The sequence below is a fragment of the Copidosoma floridanum genome, unplaced genomic scaffold (genome assembly GCF_036245765.1).
Source record: "Copidosoma floridanum isolate Cflo_tuat_1 unplaced genomic scaffold, Cflo_Japanese_pri ptg000025l, whole genome shotgun sequence".
Lineage (NCBI taxonomy): Eukaryota > Metazoa > Arthropoda > Insecta > Hymenoptera > Encyrtidae > Copidosoma > Copidosoma floridanum.
In genome coordinates, this window is record NW_028321902.1 from 4,508,508 (window position 1) to 4,528,694 (window position 20,187).

The 20,187-nt window shown below is 39.5% G+C and overlaps 1 protein-coding gene across 1 annotated transcript in view; it reads left to right on the top strand.

The window, feature by feature from the left end:
- Positions 1 to 20,187, top strand: part of rho-5 (rhomboid-5) — a 49,774-nt gene that overhangs the window by 10,527 nt on the left and 19,060 nt on the right. The window contains exons 2-4 of the mRNA XM_089595157.1: positions 1,371 to 2,636; positions 3,504 to 4,139; positions 4,219 to 4,773. Of these exons, the coding sequence (XP_089451283.1) occupies positions 1,402 to 2,636; positions 3,504 to 4,139; positions 4,219 to 4,773 (2,426 nt within the window). The 5' untranslated portion in view covers positions 1,371 to 1,401. The remainder of the gene's footprint in view (positions 1 to 1,370; positions 2,637 to 3,503; positions 4,140 to 4,218; positions 4,774 to 20,187) is intronic.

A 20,187-nucleotide genomic window follows, 5' to 3' on the forward strand; every position in this document is an offset into this window, starting at 1 on the left:
TTGAAACGTAATTGTTTTGAAATTGACGGGGGATCAATGGTGTATTGTGTTGACAGTATGTGTATATATACCAGAGCTTCTGTAACTGAAAGTGCAAGGGGGCGTGTATACGTACACCCACTTTGTACAGTCGTCGAGGCAACTGCGGAGACTTGCGCAACTCGCAAATGCAGATTCTCATTCTGTTCTGTGCAGCTGAGCACGAAATAACAAGGCTGATACAATACCATGGAGTACAGTGAAAATTAGTTCGTTGGGTTGTTATTATTGTTATAGACCATTTCGACGATGGAGATTCTATGAAAAAAAAAAAAAGAAGATAAAAAAGTTACGGTAGTTCTCGCAAAGGCGGTCCGGTGCTTTTCATTATTTCACGGATTTTTGACTTTTATATGAAACTTTTCGCTGCCTCGTTGCGAAAAATTGCTCATTTCGCACTCGTATATGGCAGCAGAGCCGAGAGCGTCAGCCTGCGCCAGCTTTTCATCTTTACGATACTGAGAACATAATACTGATACGGCGTCTCTACTGCTGCCACCGAACTTTACTGTTCCATTTTTTTTTTTTTTTTTTTTTTTTTTTTCCCATTATTATTTTTACTACGTGAAAAGGGTATATTTCAGTCGACGACTGTTACGAAATTTCTCTTACATGGCGTAACGCGAGAACTTGAGAATAAAAAAAATTTATTATCCAAGGATACCGTTGCGTAAAAATTTTATTCGAGCACGTTGAGTAAAAGGTTGATGTATACATATATACATACTCGATCAATTGGCACCATAGATTTTACACGAGTCGCTCCAAAAACAGCAAAGTCGTTGACATTTTATGGGTGAAAACCTACTGTCTAACCTACACGCGAATGCCACATTTTCGCAAAAAGTACGCCGGACTTTTTTTTTTATCGCTCGGTGCCCACGTGTTTGTCATTTTTAATTTCCAACTGCGGGGAAAAACTGTATATACGTGCGCGTCCCCCCCTCCCTCGCGTTTTCCATTAAATCTAATGCGCCTCGGGGACAACCATATACATATATGTATACATACGGTACAAAGAGGGAAGGGCCAATGAATTTTCGTGCCCGGCGTAACGATGTCCCGCGGCTGATTGACTCTCGTTAAAATGACTAATTCACCACTCCCCCCTCCCCGCGTATCTATTTTGCGCTAGACAACAATTTACAATAATTAAATAACACCCGGCTAAAGCAATTTACTACCCCTGTGATGATGACGAAATTCACTATGCATACACATGGGCGTTGATTATAATATATAACAAAACAAATGATAAATTTATGCTAATGTATCTGTAAAATTAATGGCACGCAGTAATAAAGAAAAAAAAAAAAAATTGTTGCCACCAGATGTCCTGACAGCGGGCCCCGGGCCAGCAGGATGCCGACAGACGACGACTATGGCCGAAGAGAACGTCTCCTGTTGCACCAGCACCCCCCGAACGGCGCCAGTAGCGGCCAATACGGCCAACAGCAGTCACGCCCGGCATCATCACCGGGAGGCGGCCCGCCAATCGGCCCCTCGGATTGTTACCACAAGCACCACCACCACCACCATCACCACCTCCACCACACCGAACAGCCACAACCACCGAGCCAACAGCATGACTACGGACGCCAACTCCTCGCCGAGCACTACCACGGCTACCAGCCCCAAAAACCCCCGGCCTCCGCAACCGGCATCAACGCCAACAACGGTAGCACCGCCAACAGCTCCGAGTACGCCAACATCGGCAGCCCTGGCTCTTCGACCTCGCCACCAACGACCGACAGCCACAAAACCACCACCACCACCACCACCACCACCACCACAACCGGCAATCCCTTCTCGGCCGAGACATTTCCGTCGCCACCCTCGCCGGCCCCGGCTTCCGACCGGTTCGTACCCCCGCCACCCCTGTCGCCCGGCTCTGCCGACAAGTACGCCTCCTCCCAGTCTCTGGCTGGCTACCACGCTGCTGATCGCCTGCTGGCTGCCACCGCGGCCACCCGCGAACTCTACGCCACCCAGTCCAACAAGGACCCCCAGCGCGGCAATGCCTCCGGGTCATCCTCGTCCTCCTCGTCGTGCTCGTCCACGTCGTCGTCATCCTCGTCAACCGTCGGCGGCACCAACTCCTCGGCCTCGCCTGGGCTGCGTTTCTCGAGCGAGCGCCACCTCGCCAACTCCTCGCCCACTCCGGGAGGTGCTACCTCGGGTGGTAAAATCGTGGGGTTCAAGGATGGCTCGTCGCCCCTACACGAGGCCTCGTCGGTGCGCTACGGCCACCACCACGTGCACCAGAAGCACGACAGATACGGGTGCGCTGAGGTGTCGCACCAGCAGCACCAGCAGCAGAGGTACTCGTCGAGCGAGCGGATACTCGGGCTGCCGATCGGCGAGCCGGTCCATCAGGGGAGGCGCTACTCGACGGATCATCCCAAGTACGGGGCGGATCATCAGGATTACGCGTCGAGGGGCTTGCAGATTTATCAGGAGGCGCAGAGGTACGCGAGCGATAGGTTCGGCGAGCTCACGCTGCAGAGGTACGCGGCGAGCGTTCAGAGCAGGTACGGGGGCAACGAGAGGTACTTGGCTGCGACTGCTGTCGGGGATGGAAGACCTGCGGCGGAAAGGTGGGTCCTTTTTTTTTCTTCGTCACTTGGTTCGTTGGGGTGGCGTTTCTCCTTGGGCATGACCAAAATGTACGAGGTGCAGGAGTAAAAACAAGTTTTGCTTTAATGCCATTTTGCCTTTAAATGTTACCTATAAATCATTTACATGATATATGCTGAACGCTTTTTTGCCAACAACGCCACGTATGAAATATTGGTTGATACAAAGAGAGAAAAAAAAAAGTGTATTTTTAGAAGATCTGCAATTTTTTCATTGAAAATTTTGTCTTCAAATTGTGCAGTATCATTTTTTGGCCGATTTTGAAGCGATTTTTACAATTTTGAGTATGAAGTAAGGCACCGTACGATTTTTGGCCATTTTAAACGATTTTTGCCGATTAAATTCGTTTCGAAGGCACTTTAGAGAAAAACTTTAAGTACAAAAAGTTTCGTTTTAATAAGCTGTACATTTTGTTGTAGAATTTGTATTTTTGTATTTTTCATTGCAGAAAGTCTGCATTGCAAAACATACAGTGTAAAAAAAGAGTTAGCAAAAAAACCAAAAACGTGTAAAATGTATGTATTAAAATTTAAAGCGAAAGAACTTGTTTTTTTTTTTTTTTTTTTTTTTTGTGCTACAGTTAAAATTCTGACAAAATATTCTTTTCTCTCACAAAAAGTGTCCAAATTTGAACCATTAGCTTAGACATCCAACTTAAAACTACAAAAAAAAAATTCAGTACCATTTGTTCCAACAAAATTACAAGGCACTGGCAAAGATTTGGTCGTGCCTGAAAATAGTTTTCTCCAACACGTCATGAAAAAGACAAACCTGCCCGCACATACAGGATTATGAGCACTATATACCAACTCGATTCCTTTCACCAGGTACGCGTGCAACTCGTCGACGGAGCGCCTGCTAGCCTCCTCGTCGTCTCCGTCGCTCACCGAGACGCCAAGCGCGACGATAGCGCGAAACTCCCAACAACCGCAGCAGCAGATTTTCAACCCTTCCGGGATCGGCAGCAACAACCAGCCAACCCCAAGCTCGGCCGAGTCGAGCGGACGCTTCGGCGCTTTCTCGCCCACCCCGAGCGACCTACTGTCCGCCAATCCGTCCGGCCAGCAGCACAAGGTCAGCTGCCACCTGCAGCAGTCTTCCAAGAACCAGCAGCAGCTGGCGAAACCGACGATCGGCCAAAGCTACGGGCCGACCGGCAGCTACGACCACTTGGCCATTACCTCCTCCACCGGACAACAACAGCAGCAACAGGTGGCGGCCTCGAGTAGTTACGGCCTCGACAGGTTCGCCTGCGCCGAGCGTTACCACTGCGCCACGAGCGAGCGCTACTCCCCCGCCCGGCTGGCCGTCGACAAGTACCTCTCCCTACCCAAGCCCAAGGACCGGTACGCCAGGGCCTCGAGCTCCTGCGCCCCCAACGTAGCCTCCAACGCCTCGGAGCGCAGCTACCTCTCCTCGAGCGGCACCTACGTGCCCCCTGCGGCCCACACGCCCGTCGAAAGGTCAGTATACTCGACAGTCAAAGATGAAGAAGGAAAATAACACCCCCCCCCCGCCCACTTGTGTGTCTTTGTTGCACAGGTACGTGCCGCAGCCGCCCCCGGAGGTGCTCTACCCGGAGCGCTATGCCGAGCGCTACGTGCCCCCGAGTGCCCATACCCCGGCCGAGCGCTACGTACCCGCGAGCGAGCCGACCGGCGTCGTCGACTCGTACCCTCGCTTTGGCCAATCGCAACAACAGCAGCAATACAGGCCCAGTGGTAGTAGTAGCAGCAGCAGCGTGACCAGTAGCACCGGGGCGACGAGCGCGTACGGCTCGTACACGGGGGGTGCGGCGCATTTCCGGCTGCGGGGCTTCAGTTACCAGTCGCCGGGTCGTTTGGGTGGTAGCCCGAGCTCGAGTAGCTCGAGCAGCTCGACGGCGAGTCAGAGGGACACGGGCGCCGGGGCGTACTCGACCTCGCCCCTGCTCAGGACGAAGGCATCACGGGCGGCCGAGGGGGGGTTTGGGCCCACGGCCTGCTGCGTCGACGCGTGCTCGGCAGGACACGGGAGGACGGGGTGTTGTCAGAGGCGCTCGGTGCCGCCTGGCGCCCTGCCCACCGTGCCCCAACAACCGCCCGGACAATCATCCTGGTGAGTACGCGCGTGTTTTGTGTGTGTGTTTATATGCAGCGTTGGATCAAAAAAGAGTACCTTTGTACTCGTGAGTTGCAGGAATGAAAGAGAGAAGGGAGGGGAACTTAATTAGAGGATAAATGCTGTGGCTTCTTTTGATTGTTGGGTAGTCGGCTGTTGATACTCTCGGGGCTGAAAACTCATGCCTGGTGTTGTGTGTTTTTACGGCAAAAAGCAAGATTTTTCAGTGGCGCGTTTTGGATGACATTCAATAGGGATTTTTTTTTTTTTTTTTTTTTTGTTTGCAAAGTTTAAAATAATAAATAGAATTTTTTTTTTTTTTTTTGTTAGATACACAATTTTTCGTTCAACGTAGGTAATATTTAGAATTCTATTTACACCATGCACAAAATTACTGAGAAAATGTATCTGTAACGAAGTACTTTGAGATCCAAGACTCTTTCACAACTTTCTCGTGGAAAGTCATCTACTTGCATTAATGAGGAAAAAAGTCTTCTTTTTTTTTTTTTTTATTTAAACCATCAGAGGTACGTCGTAGAGACGGAAATGATTGCACAAAAAAAAATTATACTTTAACTAGATGAGTTTAAAAGAAAAGGTAAAAGGTTGTTTTAATTTAAAATCCACAATTTTTCCCACCTCCAGATAAACCGCAAGTGTCAACTTCAAACATACACGAGACAACTTATTTTACTTATTATTTATTCATTTTTTAATTTATTTTTTTTTTTTAAGCCAGCAACCTTAGAGGCACTGCATTGTTCTCCCGTAATGAAAGTACTGGTTTAACAAAATTTAAAAGCACGTACAAAAAATGTTCATAATAATATTAGCTTTAGTATTTTATTTTTCGAGTAGTACAATAATCCTGAGAACAAAAGTTACCAGCGGTTCGAGATTACTTTTTAATAAAATTAAGAAATTCTAGCAAAATTTTGTTTTTTATATTCAAGTCATAACACTTATTTAAATAAAAATTATTATTTGTTCAAAGAAATAATGATTTTTCTTAAATAATTATTTTTTTTATTAAAATAAGCTTACTAAAGAAGTTCAGGCAAAAATAAAAAAATTATAGGTAACACCGAAAAAAAAAACGTTCTTTTTAAGAACATAATATGTACGTATTTTTTTCGATATTTTTTTCGTCACGTATTTTGGAGAAAAAAAAATCATTTAATCCCAAAACTTAACATAGACTCTTATCCCAGGGTCACTAATTGAATTTTATTAAATCTAACCTTTTTTTGAAGACATTTCGTGTAATTTTTTTTCATTCGTTTATTCATTTTTAAAAGACAGCTATTTTTCAATTAACTTTTAACTAGACGAAATTTTTTACAAAAACTTTGATTTATTTAAATAGTAGTTTAAACACAATTAAATTACTGACCCCCATAATAATCTATATTAAATTGTGGAGTTGAATAATTTTTTTTTCTTTACAATAAACGTAATTTTTTTCAGCGACAATCAACATATTTTATTCTTTGCCTGAACCTCTAAAAATGTTGATTGTGTCAATCTTGCAATGCTTATATTTTCTTTCTATACAATTTCATACAAATATTACGAAAAAACTTTTTAATTAATTTTCAACGGTAGATACAAGGGTGCATAAAAAATATGTAACAGCCCCTTGTTTTTATCTCTACAATTCAACTTTAATATCGAATGGAAATAAGAAAGTTTGTAGAGTTTTTTTTTAAATAATTGACAGTTAGTACACCTATATAACTGTGCAAATAGTACGAAAAACCAATCAACTCATTTCAATATTTTAAGATTATGCATTTTTCAACCCACAAAATCTCCTCTCAATAATCATAAATATTGATCTTGACGTTATTTTTCAATTATCAACTCTCAAAGTTATTTTCACCCTTTATTTTATAAACGCAATTTTTTTTACTTTCAAAATGCACTTAAAATTTCCATTTGTAATAAAGTTTCGTTGTCCAAAAATAACGATCCACACTCCTTTTTTTTTTTTTTATTCTACATTCTTCCTCTCACCTACGCAGGTACAACATGATCTCTCTCGCTCATATATTTTCGCTTTTTTTCCATGCACTCACAGCTGCACGTCCCCCACTACTGCACCACCAGAGAACCTTTCTTCGCAGCAACGAATGACTCCTATCTCTCTTTCTCGTCTACATGTACGGACACAAAATTCTCCTCCTCTCCCTGTACACGACTCCAACAGTATGACTCGCGCGTCCACTTTGGCAATCGAGATAAACCTAACCTGCTCCTTTTCAGATTTAATAATTACAAGCTGTGGTTTTTATAGTACCCAAGTACTTCGTCCAAAATTTCCACTTCATTGTCCTTCAACAGTTCAAATACATCGTTTTTGACGAATCTATACTATTGAAGATGTAGTTCCGCGAATGAGTGTCAGTGCACATTTATACAGTTGGCCTTTGTTCGCGAGCAGTGCGCGGATGCTATCGACCCCAATTTTCCTTTTTTTCCCCCTTGTATTTTTCCTGTAATTAATACCGATGAAAATAAAAAAAAATCACATATCGTGGACGTGTGGAATGATGAACAATTTTTTTTTTATTAATAAAAAAAAAACTGCTCTCTTTCTATTGACTCTGTGTACCGTTCATATTTTTGTATTTGTTACAATCAAAAAAAAAAAAAAAACTGTTTCGCGCGTATAATTATTCGCCGTGTGTGGGCTGATTTTCGTATACCATCGATCGAGGGAGACCCCACCTGATTTTCTGTATAATAAGTAATACTATGAATTATGATAAACACACGTGCGCGGTGATGCGCGTGCGCGGCTCTCCCACGCAATGTTGACACGAACAAGTGTTTACAATGATATTATATATACCTCTCGCACAATTGTCAATACATATTCTAGTATTTTTGGCAAAATCATCTGTCAAGGGACACACTTTATGAAAACGGAGTTGATTCATTTATACTTGTGTACGAGAGTGCAATGAATTCATTGAAAACGCATAATTCGTTGTACACCGTGTTTTGCTGCGCATCTCGTATTTTGATTGATAAGTCGCACCTGTAATCTATTGCTATCAGTTCACAAAACGTATGATCATCCGGTCATGTAACTTTAACTCAATGTCTGAATCGAGATATAAAAACATTTTCCCTGGCATCACAAATTTTAACTGTCCAATTATTGTTAATTTTTAATACTAAAGTAACTTTTATGAATTGCATTTATAATGTCAGTATTTATGTTTAACTGTGCCTATATGTGATTTATGTACTAAAAACATTTTATTTGTCATCCGTGATGATTAACCAGTGCTGTGATTGATAGTGCACTTAAAGTATGCTTACACCTATGTCTAATGATGCTGTATACGTTACAACAATGATGATTTCATGTCAATCATTGTACTAAAAAATTAATCACAAACAAAAGCCAAACAACGTCACTGTTTATTACCACAAGATGTAAGTTGCTTTTCTCACTTCACGTCATAATTTTATTGTTATTAAATTAATGCTTCAATGTTACTAATAACACGATAACAAGTTTATTCCCACCGAAATATGAAATGTTCACCTTTATGTGATAAGTTTAAACAAAAAAGTATGGAAAAAAAATTTATAATCACAGATCGGAAATGTTTAAGAATTATTAAATACTCTCAACTACTTTGTTTGAACGTTCATTAAAATAATTTGGTCAATAAATTACTCTATTGAAATATGGTATTTCAAAAAAGTACTTTAATTAATGTTGTAATTGAAATAAAAGATAAAATAAAACATATTATCGAATAAAATATTTTGATTAAAGTCGTTCAAATTTCTTAATTTTCAATCACAATATTTAAACAGTTTATTTAAAATAAACTGTTTCAATTATAAAAAATTATTTAATAAATAAATCTAAATACGATTGTAATAGAATTAACATATTCAAACAAAATTATCAGATACATTTTTATTCAACTACAGTGAAATAAAATACTAATAAAAAAAAAACATGATTTACTTTAATTACTTTAATAAAAAAGATCACAAAAGCAACTGAAATCTATATCAAACAATTAAATTCAATACAATTTTATTTACTTTGTTTTAGTAATTGGAACTTTTTTAAAAATAGTGCATTTTAAAATAAAAGTTAAATTTTTTTAAGGGTGTAAAATACACTTAAAATACTTTCGGTAACCGTTAAATACTTAAATAATTTTAACTGCTACCACGAAGTATTGTTATTTTAAAAAAAATACTATTGTATTTTACAAAAAAATATTTTTAAAAATATATATTTGTATTTAAAATTTTTCATTTATTCATTACGACTTTACTCACCCAGCTTGGGCTATCGAAATAGTAATTTTAAGAATGTAGGTAATAGATTAATGAAATGAAGAAATTAATCAACCTATGTCTGTACACTTGAGAACACTAGATAACATTGTTATCATTTTTTTTTTTTTTTTTTTTGACATTTTTATGCTATTGCGACAAAAAATCGTTTCCCAAATAATTAAAGTTTCGTTGCTGCGACCTCTCAATACTTCTTTGTAAGCCATTTAATTTTAAAATTTTACATAATAAGTATGCACAGTTGTTCTACATTTTTTTATTTATTAAAAATGTTCGATTACCTCTAACAAAATTGAATAGCATGTGGGTTGTTTTAAGGTACCCAAATTAATTGTTATATAGCCTTCATTCACTGATAACATATCATTCAAATAACATTCAAGCTAGTTTTTTTAATTTCGGGATCCACGGACTAAAAATTTGTATTTATAATTGTAAAAATTGTACATATAAAGCAGAAGTTTTAAAACTCAAATTAGCAAAGGTATCTAGATTATATAAAATGAAGTTCTTTAAAACTTAAATTTTGCAATAAGGGCACATAAGATATCTAACATTTACAACCCTTACATTATTGGAGTAAGTGCCACACTTTATGCAGACTCCCTCCACCTTCTTGGATTCCACACTGACTGGTTTATCATTTCTGTTGTTGCCATTGTTCTTCTTCTTCTTGCAGTGAATGCAAAACATGTTGTAGCTATATTATCTTAACAGTCACACTATTACCAGGATTATTTCAGGAGTTTTCTGTTGACAAAAAACCATCCTATGCTCATCATTTTGTTAAGGACTTTGACCTGTAGTTATACGACCATAACTTCTAATATCGTTATAACACGCTCATAATCACAATATCCGTAGACACTCGCAGCATCTCATGGCCATTTTACCTTTAACTATTTTATCATACAATCTTATCAATAGATGAATGCACAAACAAATAATATATCATTGCCGATTAATTGGTGTTGATTTATACTCGATACTCAATATATTTCAATGTGAATTTTTTCGTTACATTAATGGCTAGATACCACCGTATATTTTTTTAACTTTCGTTGTTTTCCTCAATTTTTCATTTTTTAAGATTTATATTACCTATTTTGTAAAATAATTAGAAATTAATAAAAAAATTACTGAAAAATAAATTTGTAAAAAAAGTACTTTTTACGGAAATTATGGTGGCTTGGTGCATGATTGTAATAGTCGCATCAAGGTGCAGGCATGGCACTACACAGTGAATTTATTTACATTTCAAATCGAACAAACCAATAATTTATTCTAGTTGAAAAAAATACCACGAATAACGGTTTTTGTCAGAAATTAATGATATAACTTGCACCGAAATAACTCTTAATCTATTACGTTCTCGTAAAATAAAGTAGTATACAACTAAAAAATGGTAAAAAAAAATACTAAATCAAACGCAATACCTCACTTTCGAGATCAGGGATTCAAAGTTAGCAACAACTTTAAAAAATCTGCTATACTCTCTCTCGTCCTCGACGGATCAGACCTCAAGTAATCCCTTAGACTTGAACGAGCTCGTACTCTGCTTTTGGTGACAAAGTATAAAAGTTTCAACGTACTGTGTCAAGATGTGTTGATGGCGTGGATTACACTAAGTCGGACAGCTCGTTAAAAAAAAACTTATGATTATTTTTAATGAATCTTAAAAAATTCTAATTAATCTGAATTATACAAAAATATTTGAGAATAAGCTAATTAAAAATTAATCGCGCTCAAAAAGTCCGTACCTTTATTATTTGTGGTTTCAAATTCATCGAATCACATAAAAAAATTAATTAATTATTTACCTATACTTGTTATGAAAAAAATTTCATATTATATTGAAAATATAAAAAACTTCTTATGGACGAGAAATTTCATTCGATTGTTATAATAATAATAATAATAATAATAATAATAATAATAATAATAATAATGTATTATTGTCTACTAGAAAAATAAAAAGGATGGGCTTAGTGTGCTCTTAGAAGATTGATTTTCATGTGACTACAGCTTTTTTAACTGTAGTGCGATTGAACAAGTGAGATCACATGGCTTGTTTTTCGAGGTTTTTTGAAAACTAATGGTACTAAATTGTAGTAATGTTTGAAATAAAATAAGTTTACACTGTGACAGTGATCTCAAGTGTAACTATTACATTTTTTTGTCCTATTAAACAAAACAACTATAGACAAAAAATCGATTTTCACTAAAGTTGATGAAATAAAATTGCGTTTATTATAAAAAAAAAACTTTTTAACTATTACTCATTGATTAATATTAGAAATAACATAAATAGAACATTTACATTCTTGCCGAAAAAACAAACATGGCACGTGAATTACAATAAATAATAGTATATGCGTGTAAAAAAACGAGAAAAATGAGAAAAAATTTTAAAGATTAATTTTGTTTTCTTCGAGTATAGTTTGGTATATGCTTATGAAGTACTAAATTGTAAAAATATTTGTTACCAATTACAAAAGTAGTCACGGTAATTTAAATCGCTGTTGACTTACACAACTGTTTTTTAAACAGGTTATATTAAGTTCTTTTTAAAACCAAATATACTACCACAATACAATATATATCTGCCATTGCAACCTTGGCGTTACTCATACAAGATGTACATATACCAAACACCTTCTACTGAAAACTAGTTTTTCTCGTTTTTGAAATCCTCGTTGGTGTTGCTTTAATGTTTGCATTTGTTTATTTAGTTGTAGAACTGTAATACAAGCAAAACACCATATGGCTGTTAGTTTTGAGTTGCACTAATCAATGCATCAACTTAACAAGCGCCAGACCCAGATGGCAGGAAGATTTTTATCGCAAAATAAACTTCCTGCGGCTATTTTAACGATACTGAACTTCAGGCCTCCTTTGATGAAGAAAAAAAAAGAAGCTCAAAACTTTCTTAATAGCGCCTCAGATGGCTCGTAGCTCATTTTCTTTTCGCGAAACAAAACTCGAGCTTACACTTTTCCCATTCATTTTTCACCCGCATCGTCCAAACCCCGCTTCTTGTGTAACTTGCTTTTCAAACCCACCGACCTTTTCAGACGTAAAGTCCCTCTAGCGTCAAACATGTACAATTATTTACATCGCCAATAACAACCCTTTAATCAACCGAGATTGCAAGTTTAATAAATAAAAAAAATAAATAAATAAATAAATACCCCCCATTTTGATGAGCTTTCAGAGTAAAGAAATCAAAGTAGAGCTTTCCAACCATACGACTCTCGATTCTCGTCCAAAAAAAGCAAGGGCTACGTCGTAAATTCGCTTTGTACGTTCCGACTTATTTCCCCCCCCCCCTAAGCTTCTCCCCTTTACGGAGGGGGGTCTCTTGCGGAAAAGCTGCAAAACTTCGAAGAGGAAAAAAACACGCGTGTCGTTGATTTTCGACCTTCGAACTTTGGTTTCCGACAAAGACGCGCGCGTCCACGTGTATACACACTGGGAATCAGACGCGATTAATTTCATCCCTTTCCTCCCGGCCGGACAATGAGCTCCAGGGAGGTACAGTGGTAGGGGTGACATTTATTTTCCCTCGCCCTCGCTGACTCTGCTTTTGTCGACGGTACTATATACACATACCTTTGTGCGTGTGTTACAGTAGCACAATAGGATGGAAATTTTCGTAGCCATCGATTTTCAATTTTCTGATCAATTAATCGCTCGATTTTGCCGTCAGTTGTAAACTACATTGTATATATACACTCTTGGCTCCTTCGTGTACGATTTTTAACGAGTCGATTTTCATCACAGTGTACACTTGTAATCTTGTTGCTTCTTGTCAGTGAAACGTAAATGGAAAAATAAAATTTTTACCCCGACTGCCATCAGCAGACGCGTCAATGTTGACGAGGGACGATAAAACGCATCTGTCGATCGAGCTGTGGTAAACAGAGAGAGGAGCGAGCGGTGAAAATTGGAGAAAAAAATTTTTTTAACTGAATTTTGTCAGTTTGCCAAAACGACAAAGATCATGGTTGCCTGTTTGTCATGTCCCTCCTCTCCCCCCCCCCCAAAAAAAATCAAGTTTTTTTTTCATCAAATAATTTTAGTAAATTTTAGTAGAGAAAACAACCAAAAATGATGAAAAAATTCTAATTAATCACTCAGAACCTATTTCGGTACAGTGGTTTTACAATAAGGTAAGATTTTAAAAGCGTTGTACAAAAAAGTCATAAAAAAAAAATTAGTCACAGTTTGGCAAATGAATTATCAAAAAAAAAAAATAACAATGGGTTTTGAACAAAAAAAATATTGGCGAGGAGGGGGGGGGCGAAAAGTATACCAGGTTATTTTACCTAAAAAAAAAAAAAAATGATAAGAAATCCGTGCTATATCATGCGTGTATATGTATACTGCTGATTTGCTAAGTAAACAGAGACACTCGTATACATAAAAGAATAGTAACAAAAGTGAGAGAATCAGCAGCGTGTAAGCAACAAAACCCAGAGATGCCCGGAGAATAGCGAGCTCGCAGCGTCTTCTTCTTTTCCGGCTCGGCCTGTAATTTCGTGTCCCTATTTTACCTTTCCCCCTTTTTCTCAACGGCAAATTGCAGCGGCAGCACTGTATATATAACGTATATACACACGTAGCCTCCCTCATCCGTCCTTTCTTCTCCCGCTTGTCGCGTATACACACGCTGTCCATCCCAGGCACCCACCTTTTTTTTTTTTTTCCCCTCACTTCTCAGAAACCTCACTCTTTTGCCTCGTCAACCTTTTTTTTTTTTCCCTCCCAGTGTACCAGCCGGGGTTCTTTGACCCTATACGTTCATCTCCCTTGTCTGGCTTACGTGTGCAGAAAGAAGGGAAGAAAAAATAGGTTCAGAGAGAAAAAAAACTAGAGCATCTTCCCTCGGAGCTTTCATTTGTCACGCTAGTGTCTCTCCTATCGCGCCGGTGAAAATTATCAAAAACGACGCGTAACCCCTCTTCTCTCGTACAAAAAGAAGCACTGCAATTCCCTGTGCTATGTATTCCTTTTTTATCGCCTTGTGATCCCCCCCCCTGGTCCCCCTTTTTTAAAGAAAGAGCACGCTCTTTGATCAAGCGCGAAGAGCTTTTTTTTTTTTTTAATTTCTAATATACACCCTTTTCAGGGTTCCTTGGCAATAGTCCGTGCATGCGTTGCCGATAAGACTCTCTCTCCTTTCCTTTTCATCTCGGACGCTTCACGCGAGGCGCCTGGGAAATTTATCTCCGTCGCGTGCGACTAATAAATCAACGGCATCGTCCTAATACCCAGCACCGCGTCTCTCTATCCGTCTCCCAACCCCCCCTCTCTTGTGCGTCGCCCATATTTCTCTATTCTTTTCGCTCTTTCCTTCGCTAGCCCTTTTTTTTTTTTTTTTTTTTTTTTTTTGTACTCCTCTCCGTCTTTTCCAACAGTGGCAGCCATAAATCCACTTAGTCGATCGCCCCGTGAAAAGAACTTCCTTCTTGACACCCTTTTCTATTTTTTTTTTTTTTTCCTCCCACGCGTCGCGAACCCTTTTCTCCTTACGGGGCTTAAGGAGCTTATCAATTTTCGCGGGAAATTATAGAGCTCGTTGCAGCCGATGGATTTACGAAACAGAAATATATCGACAGTCTTAATTCAAAGAGGCGCGAGAAACAGTTACATTGTGTATTAGTTTACTGGAAAGAGAACATCAGAATTTTCATTACCATTTTTAGGTTGCTTTATTAAAAGTGTCGTCATGTGAATAAATGCGTAATTTAATTTTATATCATTTTCGAGTTGTTTCTTTTGGAAGGACAAACAAAGAAAATAGCGTTATGACTTTGGATCAATTTTACATTGCAAACTATGCCGTCACCAACGATATGGCAAATAAAAAGACTTCAGTCACGTGGCCGTTAATTTTTAAGGTAGGATGTTATTTTATCAGCGGTACACATATATACGCGAGGGATAAATGAACATAAGTTAGATTGCAAGAGTATACCAAAAACTTTTCCAATGTCGGCGCATATATATATATACACGATGTCAAAACGTACCTACATACTTTGCAGTTACATTTATGTAAGTTATAGATACAACATATCCTTGTATACGTGTTTGTGGCGTCAAAAACTTTCTTAATTATAACTATCATAAGGGAACAAGTTTCTCTTTGCACCTACACACAGAGTATACCATTTCACGGCATCTCTTGGGTTTATACATATATATGATACACAACGTCACTCCAGTCGTGTTTGTTGAATTTTTGAAGAAATAGGTAACACGCGTAAGAAAATATTCTATTACACCAGCTATATTATAACGCTGCAACCATAGAAACAATTCTCTTTGCACCAACGTCAACACATAATAATCAATATTGTATTTTGGACACAGTATAAGTTCATGTACACCGTAAGTCCTCTTTGCGTACTCGTTACTTGTTGTTAAAACGCGGGTTATGAACCCTTCATTTACATTGAAAAAAGAAAATTCTACATTAAATTACTTGACAAAGTTCTCATTTTTATGATCATAACGAACATCGCGTTAAAATCACACCTTGGCGAGAGAGTTACGCAACGATAACCTAAAATTATTCCGCAATCCATAATTATATGTATACGTGGTAATTGTATACGCGAGAGCTCACGTACCGGCGGCTCTAACGTAATTACGATCGAGGATACGACGGGCATGAAGTAAAGCGCTTCCCCTTTTCCTCCCGGCAGCTGCTGTTGCTTATTACGACAATGTGAAAACTTTCTAGAGAGGGCATATACACCTAATGTGTGCGAATAGGGGGGCAAAGGGGGTCCAGGGAAGTTTGTAACTCGAGAAAGGGCACAGAAAGAGGAGTTAGTCCCTTTTGGAGTAATAATCCGTATACCCTTGCACTCTCGGTGATTGTAAGGAATTGTTCTTGTACATGTTTTTCTTGCTGATGATTATTATTCGCAACTGTAGTATTAAATACAGATACCGAAGGTGCCAGATTTCACAGGGAACAGCGGAACATTGACTAAGCTTATTTGAAACGCTAATGTCGGAAAGTTTGATATTCTGCACTGAGAGGGGTGATGTCGTGGGACCAACCAATGGGAATCTAACGTTCAAATTTCCCGCTTAACGAAGTGGTGTGTAGTATATTATGTTGTTATACAATCAATCGGAACGTGGACCAATCGCGGGGATTCCCCTATGTGTCTGCTTATATAATGGAACCCGGCAAAGAGACGAAAAACCAAGCTAATCTCGTCTTTTTCTCCGTTTCTTTTACCACGTGATCTGTACGGTAAAAAAAAATATGCACCGCTGCATTTGTACGAGGGGAACACAGCTCGGGCGGCTCGTTAATCTTCCCGCAATCTTAATCTCCAGAGGGCGTGGGCGTACCAGACGGGGGGTTGTTCCGATATATAATGCGAAACCGATATTATGCAAACGAGGGTTTGCTCGTAGCTCTATTAGAGATTGTATGGAAAATCTGCGGGAGATGCGAGCAAACGGGATCGTCAGCCGCTGACCGATTGATCGGTTTTGGCTGGAAAAAGCCAGCTGACGCCGGTTATACTGTCATGGGGGGGGGGGGGGGTAACCAAGTTTTTTGTTGCTCATTTCTGAAAATATACACATCAAGCTGCGCTATAAAGGCTCGGGTATTCGGGTAAACGAGATTAATCGAGGCGAGAGAGCTTTTGTCGTGTATATAATATGCACACACGTGTGTGTGTGTACGCCCAAGTGGCTCCGCCTGAGAACTAATTATATTAGCGAACTTCCGGATGAGAGCACTGCGAATAGTCTTCTATGCACAACTGTACTACCGTTGATATGTCTGGAGACTGCGAGATGTGGCTTTTTGGCCGCTCTCTCAGATGAGACGATGTATGTGGGTGTATATGTACGTATGGCACGTGAAAACAACTAATCTTGATACTACAGCCAAACAAGTAAAGTTCAACGAATCTTGTTTTATTTATTTATTTTTTTTTTTGCACGTCCGAAAAGTTACGCTACCAAGCCAATTTTCAATCCACATTGGAATACAACAACGACGACCTCGGCTGCATCTATTATTGTCGCGCAGAGTCTGATTTATTCGAGTATAGAGCGGGGAAAGGGAAAAAAAAAAAAGAAAAACCTCCGCTCGTCGTTCGCTCCGTACCGACCCGTTCACTTTCAAGCAACTGACCTGGAAGAATTCCCATCGAAGGGCCCTGTCTGCCTCGCTTTCTCTCTTCAAAGCAATTTCCCTGCCTCCCTCTTTCTCATCTTCTTTTCTCCCCGTCTCTCACAGGCCTTTCGTGGAATCCGATCGCTTATAGTATACCCAAGCAACGAGCAAAAAAAAAAAAAAAAAAAAAAAAACTTCCGCATCCACGTGCCGAACGAACCTAATTGATAGCACACACGCGGCTATTTGGTAAAGAACGATCTATCCTCCTCTTGCACCAAAGAGAAAATATAGGTGCTGGATGCGAAATTAACCCGATTCGCAGAGGTGGGGCTACGCCCACCGCGCTCAGGAGCAGAACAATGCAATGTTCGTATGTACATGAATCGTTAGGGCGCAATGAGGGAATGATAAAAAAAAAAGGGTGGAAATAGAAAACAAAGTGTTGCTTGATTATTAGAATCGATGAAGACGTGCCTCAGAATGTACACAGTGTTCCATTATCGCGTTCCCAAAATCACGTTCTGATTGGATTGAATATATCACAATTTAGGTATTATCAGGTATTGTCTCGATTCTCCATACCCCAGTTCAATGTGGACGGAGTGGGGTTTTTTTTTTATGATTCATTCCCGATGAAAAAAAAGGTCGTCGTAGCGTGGAGGGTTGTATGGTTTTTAATAGCCCGGCAAGTCCAACTGTTGCTAACGGGGTTGAAGCATCAGCAACGGCAGTGGTACCAACCGTATACTGCAGGTTGAAGCGAGCGCGTTAAATACTGCGATACAGGGTGGGTGGACGGGGGGTGGGATTCCTTTGTGTGTCAGCCGGCTGCTGCTGCGCAGGGTCACACGTATACACCACCCCTCGGGATAACGTATACATATATATAGGGTGGGAAAGCGAAGTTGGTCGAGGGTTGCCGGAGATGGGCGAGGAACAGTCGACGATTACGACGACGACGACGAATATATGTGTGCATAGGTACAGCGGACGGGGTCAGGTCATGCACCGGTCAATTACCTGTGATGCGAAGCTTCCGCCTCCTCGTTGCTAATGTACATACTACCGAGCAATCTCGTGATGCCTATATTTTTCTCTATACTTATTTCCTTGGTTTTTAATTTTTTTTTTTTTTTTTTTTTCGTACTGCCTCCCATGATACTTAATGGTTGCGTGGGTCTTTTTTTAATGTAGATGTACCCCCGTGTGGGTTGATTTTTATTGAACGTTATTGGATTTGCTGGATTGGTTACTTTATCAAGGATCAGATGCACCTACGTACGGAGTCGAACGATGATGGTAATACACTGGAGTTCATATTTCTGCTCTTCGTCCCATCTCGTGTAAGGAAAAGGGAAGAAAAAAGAGATCTGGGAACGAGATTAAATTTCGCTTCATATTTTTGAAAAGAAGGTAATAAGGATTATATTATTGTCGCAGGGTACGTCCTCCCTCGCGTTTCTTTGTCGGATGGAAAATAAGGTCGGACGTATACTAAAGAGAGAGAGAGAGAGAGAGACGGGAAGGACTTGGCGCGTGATTCGAAAACTCAAGAGATCAATTTTCCCTATACCCTTCTCGTTCGCGTATATCACTTTTCTTTTCTTTGCGCGCGACTCGTACCTCCATTCTGTTACTCCATTACCGATATGGATGGATGATTTGGAAAAAAAACGCGATTTTCAACGTTGCACGTCTCTTTTTCAAAGGCACGATTTTGCTATACACGGGATTTTCACCGGAGCACAAAAAAAAATGATGGCCATTTGTTGGAGATTGTGCGAAAATTTTTACTCTCAAAATAAGGTGCGAGGATTTTTCCTTGTGCGAAGTATCAGGCTAACTCGAGTATAATTTTCATCCGATTGAGCTCGAATTAGATGTTTAACTTTGTCTTTGCATCAGAACGAGAGGTGGTTTACAGTGGAAGGGGTTTTATCAAAGGGAATTAAATTCCTCGTGTTTTCTCACTACTGAGCCACAAAGGATAAAACGCGCTTTACACCGGCGCGTTTCGAGAAAAAGTAATCCATCCATCCACTTTTCTTCAGGAAGTCCTTAGGAATCTGGATAGCAAATATGTGACTAAAATTCGAGGTTTTTTTTTTTTTTAGGAAATACTAAAATCGATAAGCAGAATTTAAAAGTGTAAAAATTGGAGGTAAAAATTGTGGATCTAATGGTTTACCCCTTTCAAAATAACGAAATATCATTTTCACACTTTTCGAAAGATGAAATTGAGAATTTTTACATTTACTACTTTCAAATCGAAAAACGTAAACTTTTACACTTTTGACTTAAGAGTATACTCGCAGAAATCGTATGGCTTGAAGAAATCCAGCACCCAAAAAGCAACCACTACTATAACGAGGGATGTTGTTGCATTTGACATATTGTAGTAATTTAAAAATCCTGACCACTTAAACTTTTTCGTCAATACCACAAAATGTCTCATTCGAAACCCACTCTCTTGTAACCCAAATAATAATAATAATAAAAAAAAAAAAAAAAACACTTATTCAGGACAAATAAAAAGAAAAAGAAAGAAAAGTCCCGCGATTCAATATTTGAAAGCTCTCTCCCGTGTATTCGCAATCACGAATTTGCAAAACGCTCGACGCGGCAATAAGCACGAGTGCATCACCCCGTACACAACCCACTGCATCACCCACCTCTCCGACGGATAGAGTTGCAATCGTACGTACAAGCCACCACACGGCCGAGCACTGAAGAGCTTCGGGGGAAGGTATACGTATACAGGGATGTATAAGTGCACAAGTATAACACACGTATAGCTCGAGTACCCCGGGAACCACTCGAAGGCCGAGGATAGCTGGAGAGAGGGATAACCGTTAGTCAACGAAAGAGGCTCTAATACCCCACGTCGTTATACGTATACCTGTACACACGTGTAG